The sequence below is a fragment of the Hoplias malabaricus genome, chromosome 7 (genome assembly GCF_029633855.1).
Source record: "Hoplias malabaricus isolate fHopMal1 chromosome 7, fHopMal1.hap1, whole genome shotgun sequence".
Taxonomy (NCBI): domain Eukaryota; kingdom Metazoa; phylum Chordata; class Actinopteri; order Characiformes; family Erythrinidae; genus Hoplias; species Hoplias malabaricus.
In genome coordinates, this window is record NC_089806.1 from 34,480,748 (window position 1) to 34,495,724 (window position 14,977).

The 14,977-nt window shown below is 35.8% G+C and overlaps 1 protein-coding gene across 4 annotated transcripts in view; it reads left to right on the forward strand.

The window, feature by feature from the left end:
• Nucleotides 1-359: 359 nt before the first annotated feature.
• Nucleotides 360-14,977, forward strand: part of dspb (desmoplakin b) — a 29,464-nt gene continuing 14,846 nt past the window's right edge. The window contains exons 1-11 of one of the 4 annotated variants that reach the window (XM_066676459.1): nucleotides 360-755; nucleotides 6,309-6,402; nucleotides 6,638-6,771; nucleotides 8,515-8,665; nucleotides 11,540-11,665; nucleotides 12,112-12,171; nucleotides 12,429-12,596; nucleotides 13,554-13,658; nucleotides 13,735-13,830; nucleotides 14,098-14,223; nucleotides 14,357-14,509. In XM_066676459.1, the coding sequence (XP_066532556.1) occupies nucleotides 577-755; nucleotides 6,309-6,402; nucleotides 6,638-6,771; nucleotides 8,515-8,665; nucleotides 11,540-11,665; nucleotides 12,112-12,171; nucleotides 12,429-12,596; nucleotides 13,554-13,658; nucleotides 13,735-13,830; nucleotides 14,098-14,223; nucleotides 14,357-14,509 (1,392 nt within the window). In that variant the 5' untranslated portion in view covers nucleotides 360-576. Of the gene's footprint in view, nucleotides 756-6,308; nucleotides 6,403-6,637; nucleotides 6,772-8,514; nucleotides 8,666-10,413; nucleotides 10,427-10,880; nucleotides 11,084-11,539; nucleotides 11,666-12,111; nucleotides 12,172-12,428; nucleotides 12,597-13,553; nucleotides 13,659-13,734; nucleotides 13,831-14,097; nucleotides 14,224-14,356; nucleotides 14,510-14,977 lie in introns of those variants that run through there. The other 3 variants (XM_066676463.1, XM_066676461.1, XM_066676460.1) reach the window with 3 other exon arrangements.

The window sequence follows — 14,977 nt, forward strand, 5'->3', positions numbered from 1 at the left end:
GTTATAATGTGAACTAAAGAAATTGTTATTTTTAAATATATCCACCTTATGCTGTTATTGGAGATTATATTGAACAAATTCTAATTTGTATTCTAATGTTAACTTCATTTGGTTGGATGGATATAAAGACCAACTGAATCTGAATAAAATGATGGAATTGGGGAAATGGTGGTCTTATATAGCGGTGTTTTGTTTTCGTCAGCTCTTTAACTGAGGGGGTGATAACCCCTTGCATATTTTCAGTCGAGCCCTAGTTATGGAGGGTCTTTTCTGGTCGTTATTTAGTGCCTCCCTCACTTTCGGTAAATCCTGCCTTCTTTCTAGTTTTGGAGTTTATGGAGTAAGCTGTTTCTCTTGCTTTACAAGTAGTCATTTTAGCCAATCAGGGCGAGCTGGAGGCGGTGCTTCTCGGTTTACGGGCGGTGAAAGACCTGTAGCTGCTGTGTTCAGTTTTCAGTTGGGGCGCTCGAGAGTCGGTTGCTATGCGGGGGTTGTCTCTCAGGCACTCGACGCTTCACCGCCTCTGCTCGTTGGTCTAAAAGTTTGATTTCCCTCAGCGGATTAAGGGCAGCAGTGATGAGTGTTTATGAGTCTCAGCGTGGAATGCAGACCGTCGGCCGGAGATCCAGCTCCCGAAGCGACCTGAGCAGTGGAAACTATCAGCTGTATCCCGGCGGTAATGGATATACGCAGCAGGAGTACGTGGAGGACCCGGGTTTCGCTTTTCCCCGGGGAAGTATGGTCGGAGGACAGACGTAAGTTTGCGTTTACCTGTTTTCAAACTAGAGCAGAGCTCCCTATGAAAGTCTCCAGTATAAAGTGTTTATACTGAAACTATAACTATTATCTAAAAACAGTTACTATAAAAACTTCAGTATGATTCAATTATTCAAAAAAAAAAAAGAAAAAAAAGAAGAAAGAAACCGTTGCAGTAGACATCACTGGAGGCTTAGATATATCATTTCAGTTTCTGTTTTTTTATGATTTTGATAGAATAATATCGGCATGCACAGATAAGAATATTATAGTACGATGCCAGTATTCGAAATTAAATACCGGTCAGCCAAAACAATAAAATGGCCTCCTTGTTTTCCATCTCAATGTCCTTTGTAGCGTTATCAGACCCACGAACACTTTGTAGTTCTACAGTTACAGACATCTGAAGCTCGGAATACCTTGTTAGCCCACTTTCACTTCTTTTTAAAGTCAATTTTACATTGTCAGGACACTAAATTCTAGCAGCCCTAGATAAGTTGTGGTCTGTTAGTTTACAAGATGAAGCAACAAGGTAGGTGTGTCTACAAACCTCGCTTCCAGAAAAGTTGGATTTTTAATTTTTACAAACCAACTAATAAACAAATTTAAAAATTGATATCTGCAACACACACTTGTCAGATACATAATTACCACAGTGTTACATCACATTAACTTTAATAGCTATTTTTTTATCATTTTGGAACTGAGGATACAAATTGTTGCACTTTTGCAAGTGGAATATTTGCCCATTTTTGCTTGATACAAGGCTACACTTTGTAGTCACTTTTCTTATTCTCTTCATGATGTGCAATAGGACAAAGATCTGGACAGAAGGCAGACAATTCAAGCAAACAAACACAGTGTCAGTGAAACAATGAGGTGTAGCCTGGCATTTTCTTGCTAAAATGATCATGGATTTCTTAGGAAAAGATGTCGCCTTGATGGCAGCTAATGTCTCTCTAAAATCCCAATATACACACCTATATCCGTGGTGTTTTTACACATATGCAAGTCACTCATATGCAAGGCACTGTTGCACCACATTTCCATAACAGATGTCAGATTTTGCACCTTTCACTGACAACATTTGGATGACCTATTCTGTCTTTGGCACAGATAATTCAGTGTGTATTTTCCCCAAACTATTTTACAAAGCTTGTATTTATCTGACAATAACAAACATGTCAATATCTTTTGGACCTTCTAAGATGAAATTAGTCCAAGAAAACTTGGTGGTGTTTATGGACAGAATTGGTATATGGGTTTCAGATTGCATTTCTTGACAATAAGGCCAGCTTTAATTAACAGTGATTTTTTTTAAGTACTCCCAAGCATATGTGGCCATGTTTGTCACAATAGCATGGGTTTTCCATGCAGTGCTGTCTAAGGGATTGAAGTTAATGTACATTTAGCAGTGTTTATCTATCTATCTGTCTACTGATTTATCTATTCATTGCTCTATCCATATTCATTAAGCTCTTTTTTCAACTTCTGTTGTCACAGAGCACCTTTGCAGAATTCCAGTTCCTGGAATAATCATGTGTATACCATAAACACAGACATACATGTATCTGGAATGTGATGCGTAAACAGAACGTAGTGAAAATAACTACTTGACCTAAAAAGTTCCTTTCTTAAACACTACTTTAATGTCCTGTCAGTTATTCCTGATTTGTGAAATTATTGTATATACCTAAAAATAGAAATACAGTAAAAGTTTTTTTACATGGATGTAAAACCATGTAGCAAGGTGTGGTAATGTTACTATCCTCTTTAAGTTATTATTGACCTGTAGTTTTGGTGTTGAGTTGTGTTCAGTGTTGAGCAGTGGTGTTTTGTTTGCTCAACAAGGGCAGTAGTTTGCTGAGAGTGCAAATATGTCATCTCATGTTAATAACAATTGCATACCATTACATAGCTATTACAGCCATGCGATGATTTGATGCAGAACCAAAATGGTTATTGCTGATTGCTCATACCTGTGTTTCAGGTTCATTCTTCTTTTATAAATGTATTAAACAGAACACCAGTGTCCTGATGTGAGGTAATTTAAAAGGGAAATAATATACCTCTTGTTTTAATAAATAAAGTCTTAATAAAATGTCTGTGATAGGTTATGGTTAAAAAACAGCACAGATTTTACCCTTTTTAAACAGCCCTGTTCAGAACAGGCAGTTTCAATACATTCCATTAAAGAGAATGAGCCCAGAAGTGAGGTGTTTGGAGCAGCAGCTCTGGATTATAATTATTTTAACTTGTGTTTTTTTTTCTGTTCTTGTTTTTGTCATATGTCATCAGTATACTTATTTCTCCACGCTTATTGTGTTTAACCTCATGTTTCACATAAACACTGTTCCAGCTCAGTAATTGGAGATACTCATAAGAGTAGGCGAGACAACTCTAAACTGCCTGCACTCAGCTTGCTTTTCCCATGTTTTTAGACTTGTGCAGCTTTTTTGTAATCTGCCTGGGTTGTTTTATTTTATAGTTGCTGTTTTTTCCTTTCCCTCCCATCTGTCCCCTTTAAAATAAACTTTAATGTAGTGTCAGAAGCGGATGCTTAACTGAATTAGGTTTGAGATCGGCACACAGCTTTATACTGACTTAATTTATCTCTGTTATAAACCTAAAGGAGGATGAACATGTAAAGCGTGTGTGTTTTGACTCTTTTTTAAGATGTTTGACTTACGAAACAGCTTCCATTCATACCCCTCAAACAACCAGCCATTTGATTGCACTAAGCCCTTTAAAAACTCTACAAATTGACCATTGTTTATGTTATCATGTCATGAGTCATTTGCATGTAAGCTCTTACTGAAAGTTATTACTTGATTTGAACAGGGCCTTTACTCCCGCTTACAGCACAGGAACTGAAACACCAAGCCTGAATATTATCTAACCCTTGTATTCTGTTTTATGGTGTTTACTAACCAAGGACTCTGCCAGCAGCTTAAACTTGATGATCCTATGAGAAATGCCTGAAGGGTGTGCTACTCCATATATTCACAGCAGTTATTCATTATGGTAGTACTGTCAAGGAATGAATGACACATGATGAATCTCTCCTCACACACATATTATAAAAAGTTAATTCAAATTACTTAAAGATCATAAAATAATGTGTATTTTTTTGCTGCTTTGCTAGTGGCTTAATTGAAGCCTTATACTTAATTAAGTCCATCAGATTTCTACAGTGGTTAGGCAGCTTTGGCAGTATATTTTATTTATTATTTCGCCTTTGTATTTGATCTGTATTCTTACTAGTTTGTCATGGAAGCATGGAGGAAATTGCTCTACGTTCTTGCATATAGACAATATGGACTACATGCTAACTGGACAATATGGTTGCAGACATTTGGACAGTGGACAAAAAGAAAAAAAATTTGCAGAGTGTGCAAATTCTTGCCTTTACTTGTCCAAGAAACAGTTGTTCTCATTGGCTCAGCAAGTCCTATAAATCATGCAGCAGTAATCATTGGCTGTTTGGAGGGAGAGGAACCTGTTCAATACAGTGACTCATATTATAATGTCAAAGGTTAATAGCACAGTATGATATGGAGACACAAATTATGATACATTGGAAACTTGTTTTCTATACCAGTGCTGTTGAAATGAACAAATTAATGCACGCTGTTTTGTTTAACCTAAAATTATAATTGTATTCAAATTCGCCCAAATCTTCCTTCTGTAATTAAGTTTTTATCATAAAAACTGTATCATAAAAAGTTATGATACAGGTACATTATTGTCACCAAAGGTACATTACATTCTCTTCTCCAGAAGGAGTTGTAAATATTTTTCAATGCAGAAATGTGTAAAATAAAAGGACATCATAAGTTCTGGAGATAAAGTTGGGCATATAAAATTTTAAAATCTACAATTATTATAGAATAAGGAACAGTTATATTCCCTTGTTAAAGGTACAGAATATGTAACCTTGAGAGTACCACTACAGTAACAGCAAAAGGTACCACCACAATGACAGTTTTTCTAGCAGTGTACAAAGCTTAGTGAAATAGCGTAAACATTGCATCCTTACTGTTGGGTGCAGAATGTAGACTACACTTTATTTAACTAACTCTCACTCTTACCCTTAACCCCTCTTTCAGTTTCTCTCTCTGTAATGTTTTATTGTCTGAGTCACGGGTTGCAAGGTAGCATTCATTTTCTCTATAAAAGATTGTGTCCAATGCTAAAGCTTTCCCTGAAACTTTTACTCAGTAAATTAAGAGATTCTAATTAAGAAATCATCATGAATACACTGTTATACTATAATAAAAGAAAACAGGACGATTTCCTTTAGCCAGTTTGTCATGCACATCACACTATACACATACATCGCACAAAAATACAAGAAAGTACTAGAATTTCAATCTTATTTTTGTGATTACATTTTTTTAACTTATAGACAAATATACAAATTTAATGACATTGGATTGCTTACACTGATTGTTTAATTTTACATTAAAATATCTATTATTACAAACTGCAGCAAACTGTGTGATTATTTAGTATTAATTACAGGTTTTTGTTTTAATAAATTGACTGCTTGGAAATTTTCTTAATAAAAACATCAAATTATACATTTGTCTTAAACCTCAGTTTTGCCAACATAATAAATATATATAGGTTTTAACATTTCATTTAAAAATTGGAAGTAATATGATACACTTATGGTAATGACACACCTATACAACTCATAAACCACAATCCAGTTTAACATGGGTATTTGTCATTTATGTGTGTTATAGTATCATAAGCAAACAATGAGCAACAGTATCTTAGACCAAATACAGTCCACATGTATTCATAAATACATTTTGCATAGATATATTCAAAAGTAAACAATTTGTTCCTAATGGACTAATGTCTCTGATAATTCACACAAAATGTTGAAATATTATATAATGAATAAATATATTATAAATATTGACTGGGACAAGATTCTAAATACAATACTCAGCAACAAAATTACAGATCAAGACTACTCATTGATTAGTCTCCACTCATTAATATATGTAATATACCATCTTTCACCAGCTCACACTAATTTGTAGCTAAGCCACATAATTGTTTTTAACTTTTATTTTTTTTACTGAGATACTGACTGTATCTACATCCACTTAAACTGATCTTGATAATGGCAAATTCTTGCCTGTCAAGTAACGGTGAGCCCATGAATAAGAAAGTTCTCACAACTCGGAATACCTCCAGGACCTGTGGATACATGTGAACACACATGTTTGCACAACTGTCAAAAGAGCAATGAGGATTTAAGGTTTCTATGTTCGAAAAAGCCAAACATAAAATCTCACAATGCTGGTGGGCATTTTCTATTTAATCGACATGTCACAAAGTGTTAGTTTTTAAACTAAAGCAAGAAGCACCAGCAAATAGTCTTACTGTTAAAAATGTTCCCAAAACAAAATCAAATGTAAAAAAAAATGAAAAATTAAGATAATAACATGGTGACTCAATGCATTACACAGTAATTGTAAAATATTTTCATATTGCCCACACTTAACTTACCCTGAACCATTTTTTACCTGTAGTGTTTCCCCGAAGACTATCATCAACCAAAGAGCAGCCTTTCTCAAGTCCAAGTGTCAAGAGATTCTACATAATGCTGAGTATATTTTACAGATGGTGAGCTTGGAACATGCTTATGCATGCATCCTACATATAAATAAAAGTGAAAGTGAAAATTATTGTTTTAAATTATTGTATGAAATGTTAATCATTATACGTTTTATTGTATGTTTTATTATTGTATGTTGTGTTGTATGTTTCATGCTGTCTTTTTAAAGGCTTCAAATTTACATATTTTCTGTATATTGCTATATATTGTTTATATTTTTGACTGTGACATTATGTGTTGCAGGGTGCTGATGGAACACGGGCTGCAGCAGAGCTGGAGCACTACATGGTTTCAGCCAGAGACCTCATTGAGCAGCTCAAGGGCCTTGCTATGGAGCTGCAAAACATGGGCCATTCAAATGACAGTGTGATCATGAGGTTAGAACTAGTGAACATGCACATACATACAGAATGAAGATACAGGCACCAGTACATACCTGTGTATAATCTATTGACTGAAACATTTACAGCAGAATTATTGCATTAGGATTAGAAGCAGTAAAGTACATTTACCCTGAAGGAATTCCCTTGTCATATCTTGTTATAATAATGCCTTGTCGGTTATAAACCACAACATCACTGTAACACTCGTTTAGTAAATTATTTGTGAATGTGTATTGTACTGTTGCACCGATACGGTATCGGTATCTGCACCGATACGGGCACTTAAACAGAGTATCGGTATCGACTACAGGGAGCACCAATACCATAGGTGTGCTGGAAATGGCCCACTACTCCTTATTCCCTACATGTAGTACACTTGGCACTTTTTGGGAGAGACGCCATGAAGCAGATACTGACGCTTATGAGCACCGCTAGATGCAGCTTGAATTTAAATTTGGGGCAGATTATGATCAGACTGGGTATTTCACACTACACGACTGTTTTTGATTTTTACGGAGACTGGAAAAAATTCACACACACTACACAACCCCAAACTCCCCAACTAAACACGCAACTCACGTTTCCTATGAGACAGATAAATGTGGACGTACAACTCGCTGCAGTTATTGTTTTGCGCAGGAGGCTTGGACAGCGTGGTCTCTACACTGCAGTGGGAGCTGGAGATTAGTGTAATAGCACATAGTTGCAGCTACATTCCACCTTAAGTTGTTCAGAAATAGCAGTACACAGCAAAGTCTCAAGTGTTAAATCAACATAAATCAATAGTGTTGATTTAACTCTGGTGAATTTGCTGTTTAGCAGTAGTGCACGCCACTGTGTTGGGTCATTTAAGGTGGAAGGGAAAATTAGAATAAAGTTGGAATAAAGGCTGTAACAGTGTGTTTTGTGGCGCACCATGTTCTCCTACAGGCAGTACTTGTTATTTGGGGACATGTGCATCCAGCACTATGTAATGTCTTGTAGTTTCCCATAGTTTTAGCTTTTAATCCATCCCGTTTAGAGCTCCACTGCACGTGCCTATTTACTTTCTATGCTCTGTCCCCATTGGCAGTTGACGGGACTCGTTCAGCTTTGAGTTGTTGGAAAATTTACACTACGTGATTACGTCCAGAAAAATAAAACGTTTGATATGCTACAACTGGTCTGAAATGCGATTTTGAGGCAAAAAAAAAACATGTAGTGTAACCCAGGCATGCCAAACAACACTGACATCATTCAAGCAACCACAAAGAAGCACGATAAGCACAGTCAACACCAGCCCTTAGAAAGTGTAAAAAGCTGTTCAGTCAGACTTAGTAAGGTTATGTCTTCCTACTTGTACTTGTTACTGCATTGTGGAAATATTCATTTTTTATGCCTCTGAAACTTTACATATTTTAATGTGCATTTAATAAGAAGTAAATGTTGTCCATTCAAGCCTATTGTATCATATTAGCAATACAGAACACTGTTTTAACAAAATGAAATCTGTAAATATAGCAATATAAATATCTGGATTTATAGGCACCTATCTAGCTGTTAAGATAGATGTGTAACATAGAGTTGGTATCGGTACTCTGCATCAGCTTCATTCATAAATACACCAAAATTCCTGTACATTGTTGTGTACATGATATAAAATGTGATTCTGATTCTGTTAACTTATCTACACAGAGTGATCTTTATTTTTATTTATTTATTTATCCCTAACCCTAACCCCCCACCCTTTATCTACAGTGTGGAACAGTGCACTGAGCAGCTGAAAGCTGTGCACATGGCTGCAGGTGGCTCTTTGCAGAGAAAGATGAGAATGAGCCGAGGCAGTACAAGCTGGGACGAGTCCAGCAGAAGCTTTAATGATGCCATTGCCTGGATCAACCAACAAAAGGTAGATGCAAGGCATATGTCAGCTGTAGGGCTGGGCATGGTGTTCATTTACCTCAATGAGAATTTAAATAAGCCACGAGTAGTCTAGAATAAAAACAAATTATGAATAAAACACAAATATAACTTACTGTTCAAATCAAACTATTCAATAAATATTACCACTTGTGTTCACAGTAAATATATATTTGAAATAAATGATACTACAAAAAAGCCACATTTTTAAAATGTTAATTCCTGAATAAAGTTACTAGTTTTTCCGATGAGTTGCAGTATGTAACCAAAACAAAATGAGAGAGAGACAGAGACAGACAGACAAGGCCATCAGGAGTACTGAGTACTGAGCTTTGAAAAACAACAGTTAGCCGAGGACAAATGAAATTCTTGCTCTAACCACACTATAAAGAGGGGACTGGAATTAAGCCCGGACAGGGAACACTGCCATCACTTCCTTGTAAAAGTAAATCATGAGCCAGCATAAAGCTATTCACTTATCTTCCCTCTAGTGGCAGGTTAACTTTGTAAATGACCAGCTGAACCAATGTTGCCAGTTTTCGCTTTCACACAATCCTATGAAAACTCTTTCATCACACAGCCGAAAACAGCAGATAAAAATATTCACTATTCAAAGAGCACCGAAGTGTACCTCAAAGCATAGTCTGAATGTTCTTTTAGTTCATTTCTAGTGTTCACAAAGAGAGAATATAAATCTTTTGGGACAAAGAAGTAAAGGAAAGGGGTGCTGGCAATGGAGGCACAGAACAAAGCATTGAGAAGAACACGAGGCTGAAAGGCATGCTTTTTTCTCTCTCTTTTATCTGCCTGGCTTCTCTTTGTGGGAATACCATAAATTCCTTCTGCCAAAGTGATTTACTTCTGTACACTCTCCAAAGTACATGCTGATGTAGCTTTGAGTGTCATAAAATAACAGCCTGCCTCATTGACAGACATGGATTTAACAACAACATGTATAAATAAATAATGTTGGACAAAGTAATGTTGGTTTCTAATAATATATACAGAACTGGCAAAAACAATCTTTAAAAATCAATGTCGGCGCTATCTCATTAACACAATGTAAACATATTGTTATATGTTTACTTGATTTAGCAGATGCTCTTATTCAGAGTGACTTACAAAAGTGCTTAGTGTTCAGACACAACGTGTATCTAGCTAGTTCAAATGGGTTTATCCTTTTTTTAGTAATTTCACAATATAGCTTTGTTTAATGCCATGTAAACATTTAATTATGTATAGAACAATGGACATGGTTCAAGATTATTTTATTAAAGTGAAGATTTATTGCACAAGTAGCTCAAATAAATCAGCTTTATTGCACAGTGACATAGAGAAAAACCCTTATATCCTTCTGCATTTCTCTTGCAAAATAAGGTATGGAGAAAATGTTAGAAGAACATAATGTTATTTCAGAACACATGCTGGCATTCATCCTGTAACTGATCCAAGTTTTTAAATTCTATTGGTCCTTGCTTTAATAACAAACACACACACACACACACACATATATATATATATGTACACACATATATATATATATATATATATATATATATATATATATATATATATGAAATAATACGTACAGTACTAGTCAAAATTTTGGACACATCTTCTCATTCAGTGTTATTTCTTTGTTTTTTTTTATTACATTGTAAATGAATAAAAAGTGTTAAACAAACCAGAATATGTTTTATACTTTAGATTCTTCATGTAATAATGGGGGGTCAAGGAGCAAGGGAAGGAGGTAAGTGCAGGAGGCTTTATTACAATAACTTAAAGGAAACTAGAGAGAGGGACACTAAACACAAGGGCTGAACTATAAACAGGGCTAAACACTAAACAAGGACTATACAGAACTAAGGGGCTAAATGCTAAACACAGCTAAACAAGGCTAAGGACCATAAACATCAACCAAACATACGTACAATGACCCACAAACAGGTAACACTGACAAGGACTATATAAAGACAACACCAACAAGAAACACCTGGGTACTAATTAAGACACATGACACTAGAAACACAAGGGAAGGGTATTACATGTGAACAAGCAGGAAGCAGACACAAAACAGGGGGAAACAATCACATGACAAGGGGAGCACAGAACAGAAACAATACAAAACAGAACTTTACACTTCAAAGTAACCACCTGTTGCTTTGATGACAGCTTTGCACACTCTTGGCGTTCTCTCAATCAGCTCCATGAGGTCGTCACCTGGAATGGTTTTCAGTGAACCGCTGTGGCCTCACCAAGAGTTAATTTGTAGAAATGCTTGCCTATTTAATGTGTTTGAGACCATAACTTGGGTTGTGTAGAGGTAGGGGCTGGTACATAGTTCTATACAGTGAATAGCCCTATTCCACCAAAAACTAATGAGAAGATGTGTCCAAATATTTGACTGGTACTGTACATTTTTACAATGTTTTTTTTTTTAACATTTTTAGTTGATTTTCATTTATCTTAATCATGATGACACTTAAAATACTGAAACACTGCATACATGTAACTCTTTGCAATGCTCAGGTAGATACAAGTTGGATTGCACTCCGATTGGTTAGAAAGTCCACATTTAACCTAGATTAATCATATATTAATTTAAGTTGCTAATGGTTTAGCGAAAACATATTACCAGAATCTATGTCAGAAATTAGAATAAATGTGTTTTGTTGTTACAAATGCACACGTTTAGTACTAATATAATGTATTTCAAAATGTACTCACATTGAAGTGAATGTTTTTCCTTCTCTTAATTATAAAGCTTCCATTGTGGAGCTAAGGTTCTGTTAAGACAATGAGACTGATGTGTGTTCTTACAAACTCATGAGGTATATCTCATTTTCTGTGCTTATCTCTGTAGCGCCTGATAGAGACATCGCTGTGGGGAGATGATACCGCCATGATAGAACAACAGCTTATCAGTCATAACAAATTTCACAGCTCCATCCAGAGAAGCTTGGAGATGGAAAGAGCTCGTGAGGAACTGGTGAGTTTGCATACACATACATCCATATAGATTTGTGCAGGCAAATGTCTTATTACAGATCTGCACCATCCTGTCTGTCTCTCACACATACAACCCCATTATGCAATCCTCATGCTTCTTCTCAACACACACACACACAGAGAGAGAGAGAGAGAGAGAGAGATAGAGTAAAGCTATAATTATAAAACTGTGCAAACATTTGGTGTAAGTAATAAAATATTGCGTCAGCTGTAAAGTAAAAACACAGACCACATATTTGCCAACATACCTAGAGTTGTATAAATGAATTGTCCATTAGAAATGTACATAAATGTGTTTCCTGCAGAGAAAGTATTCTTATTTTGAATATTAGAATATTAGTGTAATATTCTACTATTCTAATAGTGTAAAAATGTGTAATTAAACTCTATACAACTATATCTAAGAGCTTTTTCTTTCTATAACAGAGAGACAGAGGAGATAAGGCCAGTCTGAATTTTCTGGAACAGGAATGGGACAGTCTACAGGTAGTAAATGGCATCCAAACAGTTAAAACACCACCTGTTAGCACAAACTGCAAGTAATTGTAACAGTTTATATATATATATATATATATATATATATAATTCACGTTTATATTGATTCATATTTTACTACTATTGGTCTATAAGTGTAAACCCCCTGTGCTATGAGCATAAGAATTTTCACATAATTGCACTTTGAATCGAAAGAGATGTATTATGTTTACATAATGTCTAATGCAGTTTTCTCTTCCCATTTGCAGAAAATGTCATTTGCACGAAGCGCCCAGCTGCATGAGCTGCAAAACATTATTGAAGAGATCTCAAGAGAGATAATGTGGGTGAATGATCGAGAGGAGGCTGAGCTGGTGTTTGACTGGGGCAACAAGAACATTGATGTCTACATCCCCAAGAAGCAGGAGAGCTACTCCGTAAGACTGTGCTAACAGCCATGACTAAACTTGTGTCTATATAAATTTTTTTCAAAGCTTTCATCCAACTATTTAAACCTTCATTTAAGGAAATAAAACTTTAGATATTATTGCAATTTCTGGATTGACTAAAGATAAAATAAATTCTAGTAGAATATTAGAAGAAAGCTTTCTTGAGAATTTTTATTTGTATTGAATCAAAGGAACACAAGGTAGGATTTTGTGTTTTTGCTCCTGAGCTCCACCTACAGTTGCAGAGTACAATTTTCCTTCATAGCACTGTCCTGAAATAAAGTGGGAAGGAGATAAATTCCTACCCTCCTCCAAATGTTACATAGTGCAGTTTCTGTAGTGCTGAGCCCAGAGTAGCAATTCCTAAGGCTCTGAGCTCCCTATTACAGCTTAGCGAAGCAACACTGGAATTTTAAGTTACATTTACATCCTAGTGTACCTTTTAATAATTAGTGGCATGTAATGTTTTAATTTTCTAAAAGGTATTTATTTTGCCCAGATAAAGGTTTGTAAAGTCTCCATCCCAGTCATTGTTTTAACCCCTACATCAGAATTTTATGCAAATATTATTTACAAGGAAAAAAATCCCTGATGCCTTTAAAGTGACTTAGATGTAGCTCTGCAGTGTCACCTTCATTTAGTACATGAGGGTTTATTAATATGCAGTGTTTCCCTCACATCTGTTTCTGCTTATTCCTGTGACTCTTGTGGCTCCAGCAGCTAAAAAGCCACACCCCATAAACTGACAGAATTGCTTCCTTGGGTTTATAACACAAGAGAAGCTGCCTATCTTTGAAATACTCATTTTCAGAATGAGAATCAGATCATTGTTGTGATGATAAATGTTAGGTTACATGTTTATTTAGTTATTTTATTCTGAAAATGTAAATACTACACAATAAATATTCACAATAAACATACATGAAACATACATTTCCTCCTCAGAGGCTGATGAGTGAGTTGGAAGAGAAGGAGAAAGATCTGAATAAACTCAAACTGAAAGTGGATAGCCTGCTTATGAACAACCATCCGGCTTCAGATAAGATTGAGGTAAAAACTTAATGGCTTTTGTATAGCAAAACATTGGGCTATGCTCTTAGTTTCTGACTCCATTAATTTTGTTCAGGCTTACATGGAGACCCTTCAGACCCAGTGGCTCTGGCTCCTCCAGATCACCAAATGCATCCATGTGCACCTGAAAGAGAATGCAGCCTATAGCCAGGTAACACACAAACACAGGGAATGGGACAATTTTAATGATACAATCATAATGTGGCTTTTTCAAAACACTCATGGCTTGCATACAGATATAACAATAAAAATATAGTTCTATAATGTGGATATAAGTCATACAATCAAAGTCAAAATTCATAAAATCTAAATTAACAAATACATTCTTCAAAGTGAGTTCACTACAGGGTTTAATTTGAAGATGTGCTCTTTATTACACATTGTAACATACCCTAACCCCCATTTTACCTCCATGCAGTTCTTCACTGAAGCGAATGAGACATATAACAAACTGCAAAAACAGCATGAGACCATTCGCAAGAAATTCACCTGTGACAAAACAACACCTCTGCAGAACTTGCAAGAACTGCTTAAAGACCTAGAGGTAATATTAATTTAATAAGACAGTGATGCGTTCCCACATAAAACATACGTACAGTGAGGCTTTAAATCATGACAAACTCACTGTGTGTGTGTGTGTGTGTGTGTGTGTGTGTGTGTGTGTCTTTTTGTCTCAGAGAGAGCGTGACCGCCTGTTTGAGCAGAAGCCACAAGTTCAGCACCTGGTGAATAAATCCAAGACTATTGTAAGACTGAAGCCAAGAAACCCAGAGGAAAAGTGCGCCAGCCCTGTTATAGTACAAGCTTTGTGTGACTTCAGACAAGATCAGGTACAACATATGTGTGTACACTCACTCTCCAAATTCAAGTTCATACACAAAATCATTACTAGGGCTGGATCAGAATATTCAGTGAATCAGATATTTGCTCGTTGGGTAGGTATTGAACTTTTAATTTTGAGAATTTTTTTTTTTTTTTTTTTTTTTTTTTTTTTTACTTGCTAAAGATAGGCTATCAATAACCCCCCCCCAAACCCAATTAATAAATTAATGTAGAAATGATGACATAACGCTAAAACAGCCCACTTACAATGAAGTGTAGCGATAACACATCTCATTTTGTCAGCTTTGTACCTAAAATAAACCACTTCCATGAAGCTCTATTTAATTCTTGCATACACTGTACCTTTAGTAGCAAAGTGTGCACACAGGTTGTGCCGAAGCCCAGCCTGGAGACTGGGTTTTGAAAGCATGCATTGGACATAGATTTTCTGAAGAACTAAAATACGCCACAACCCA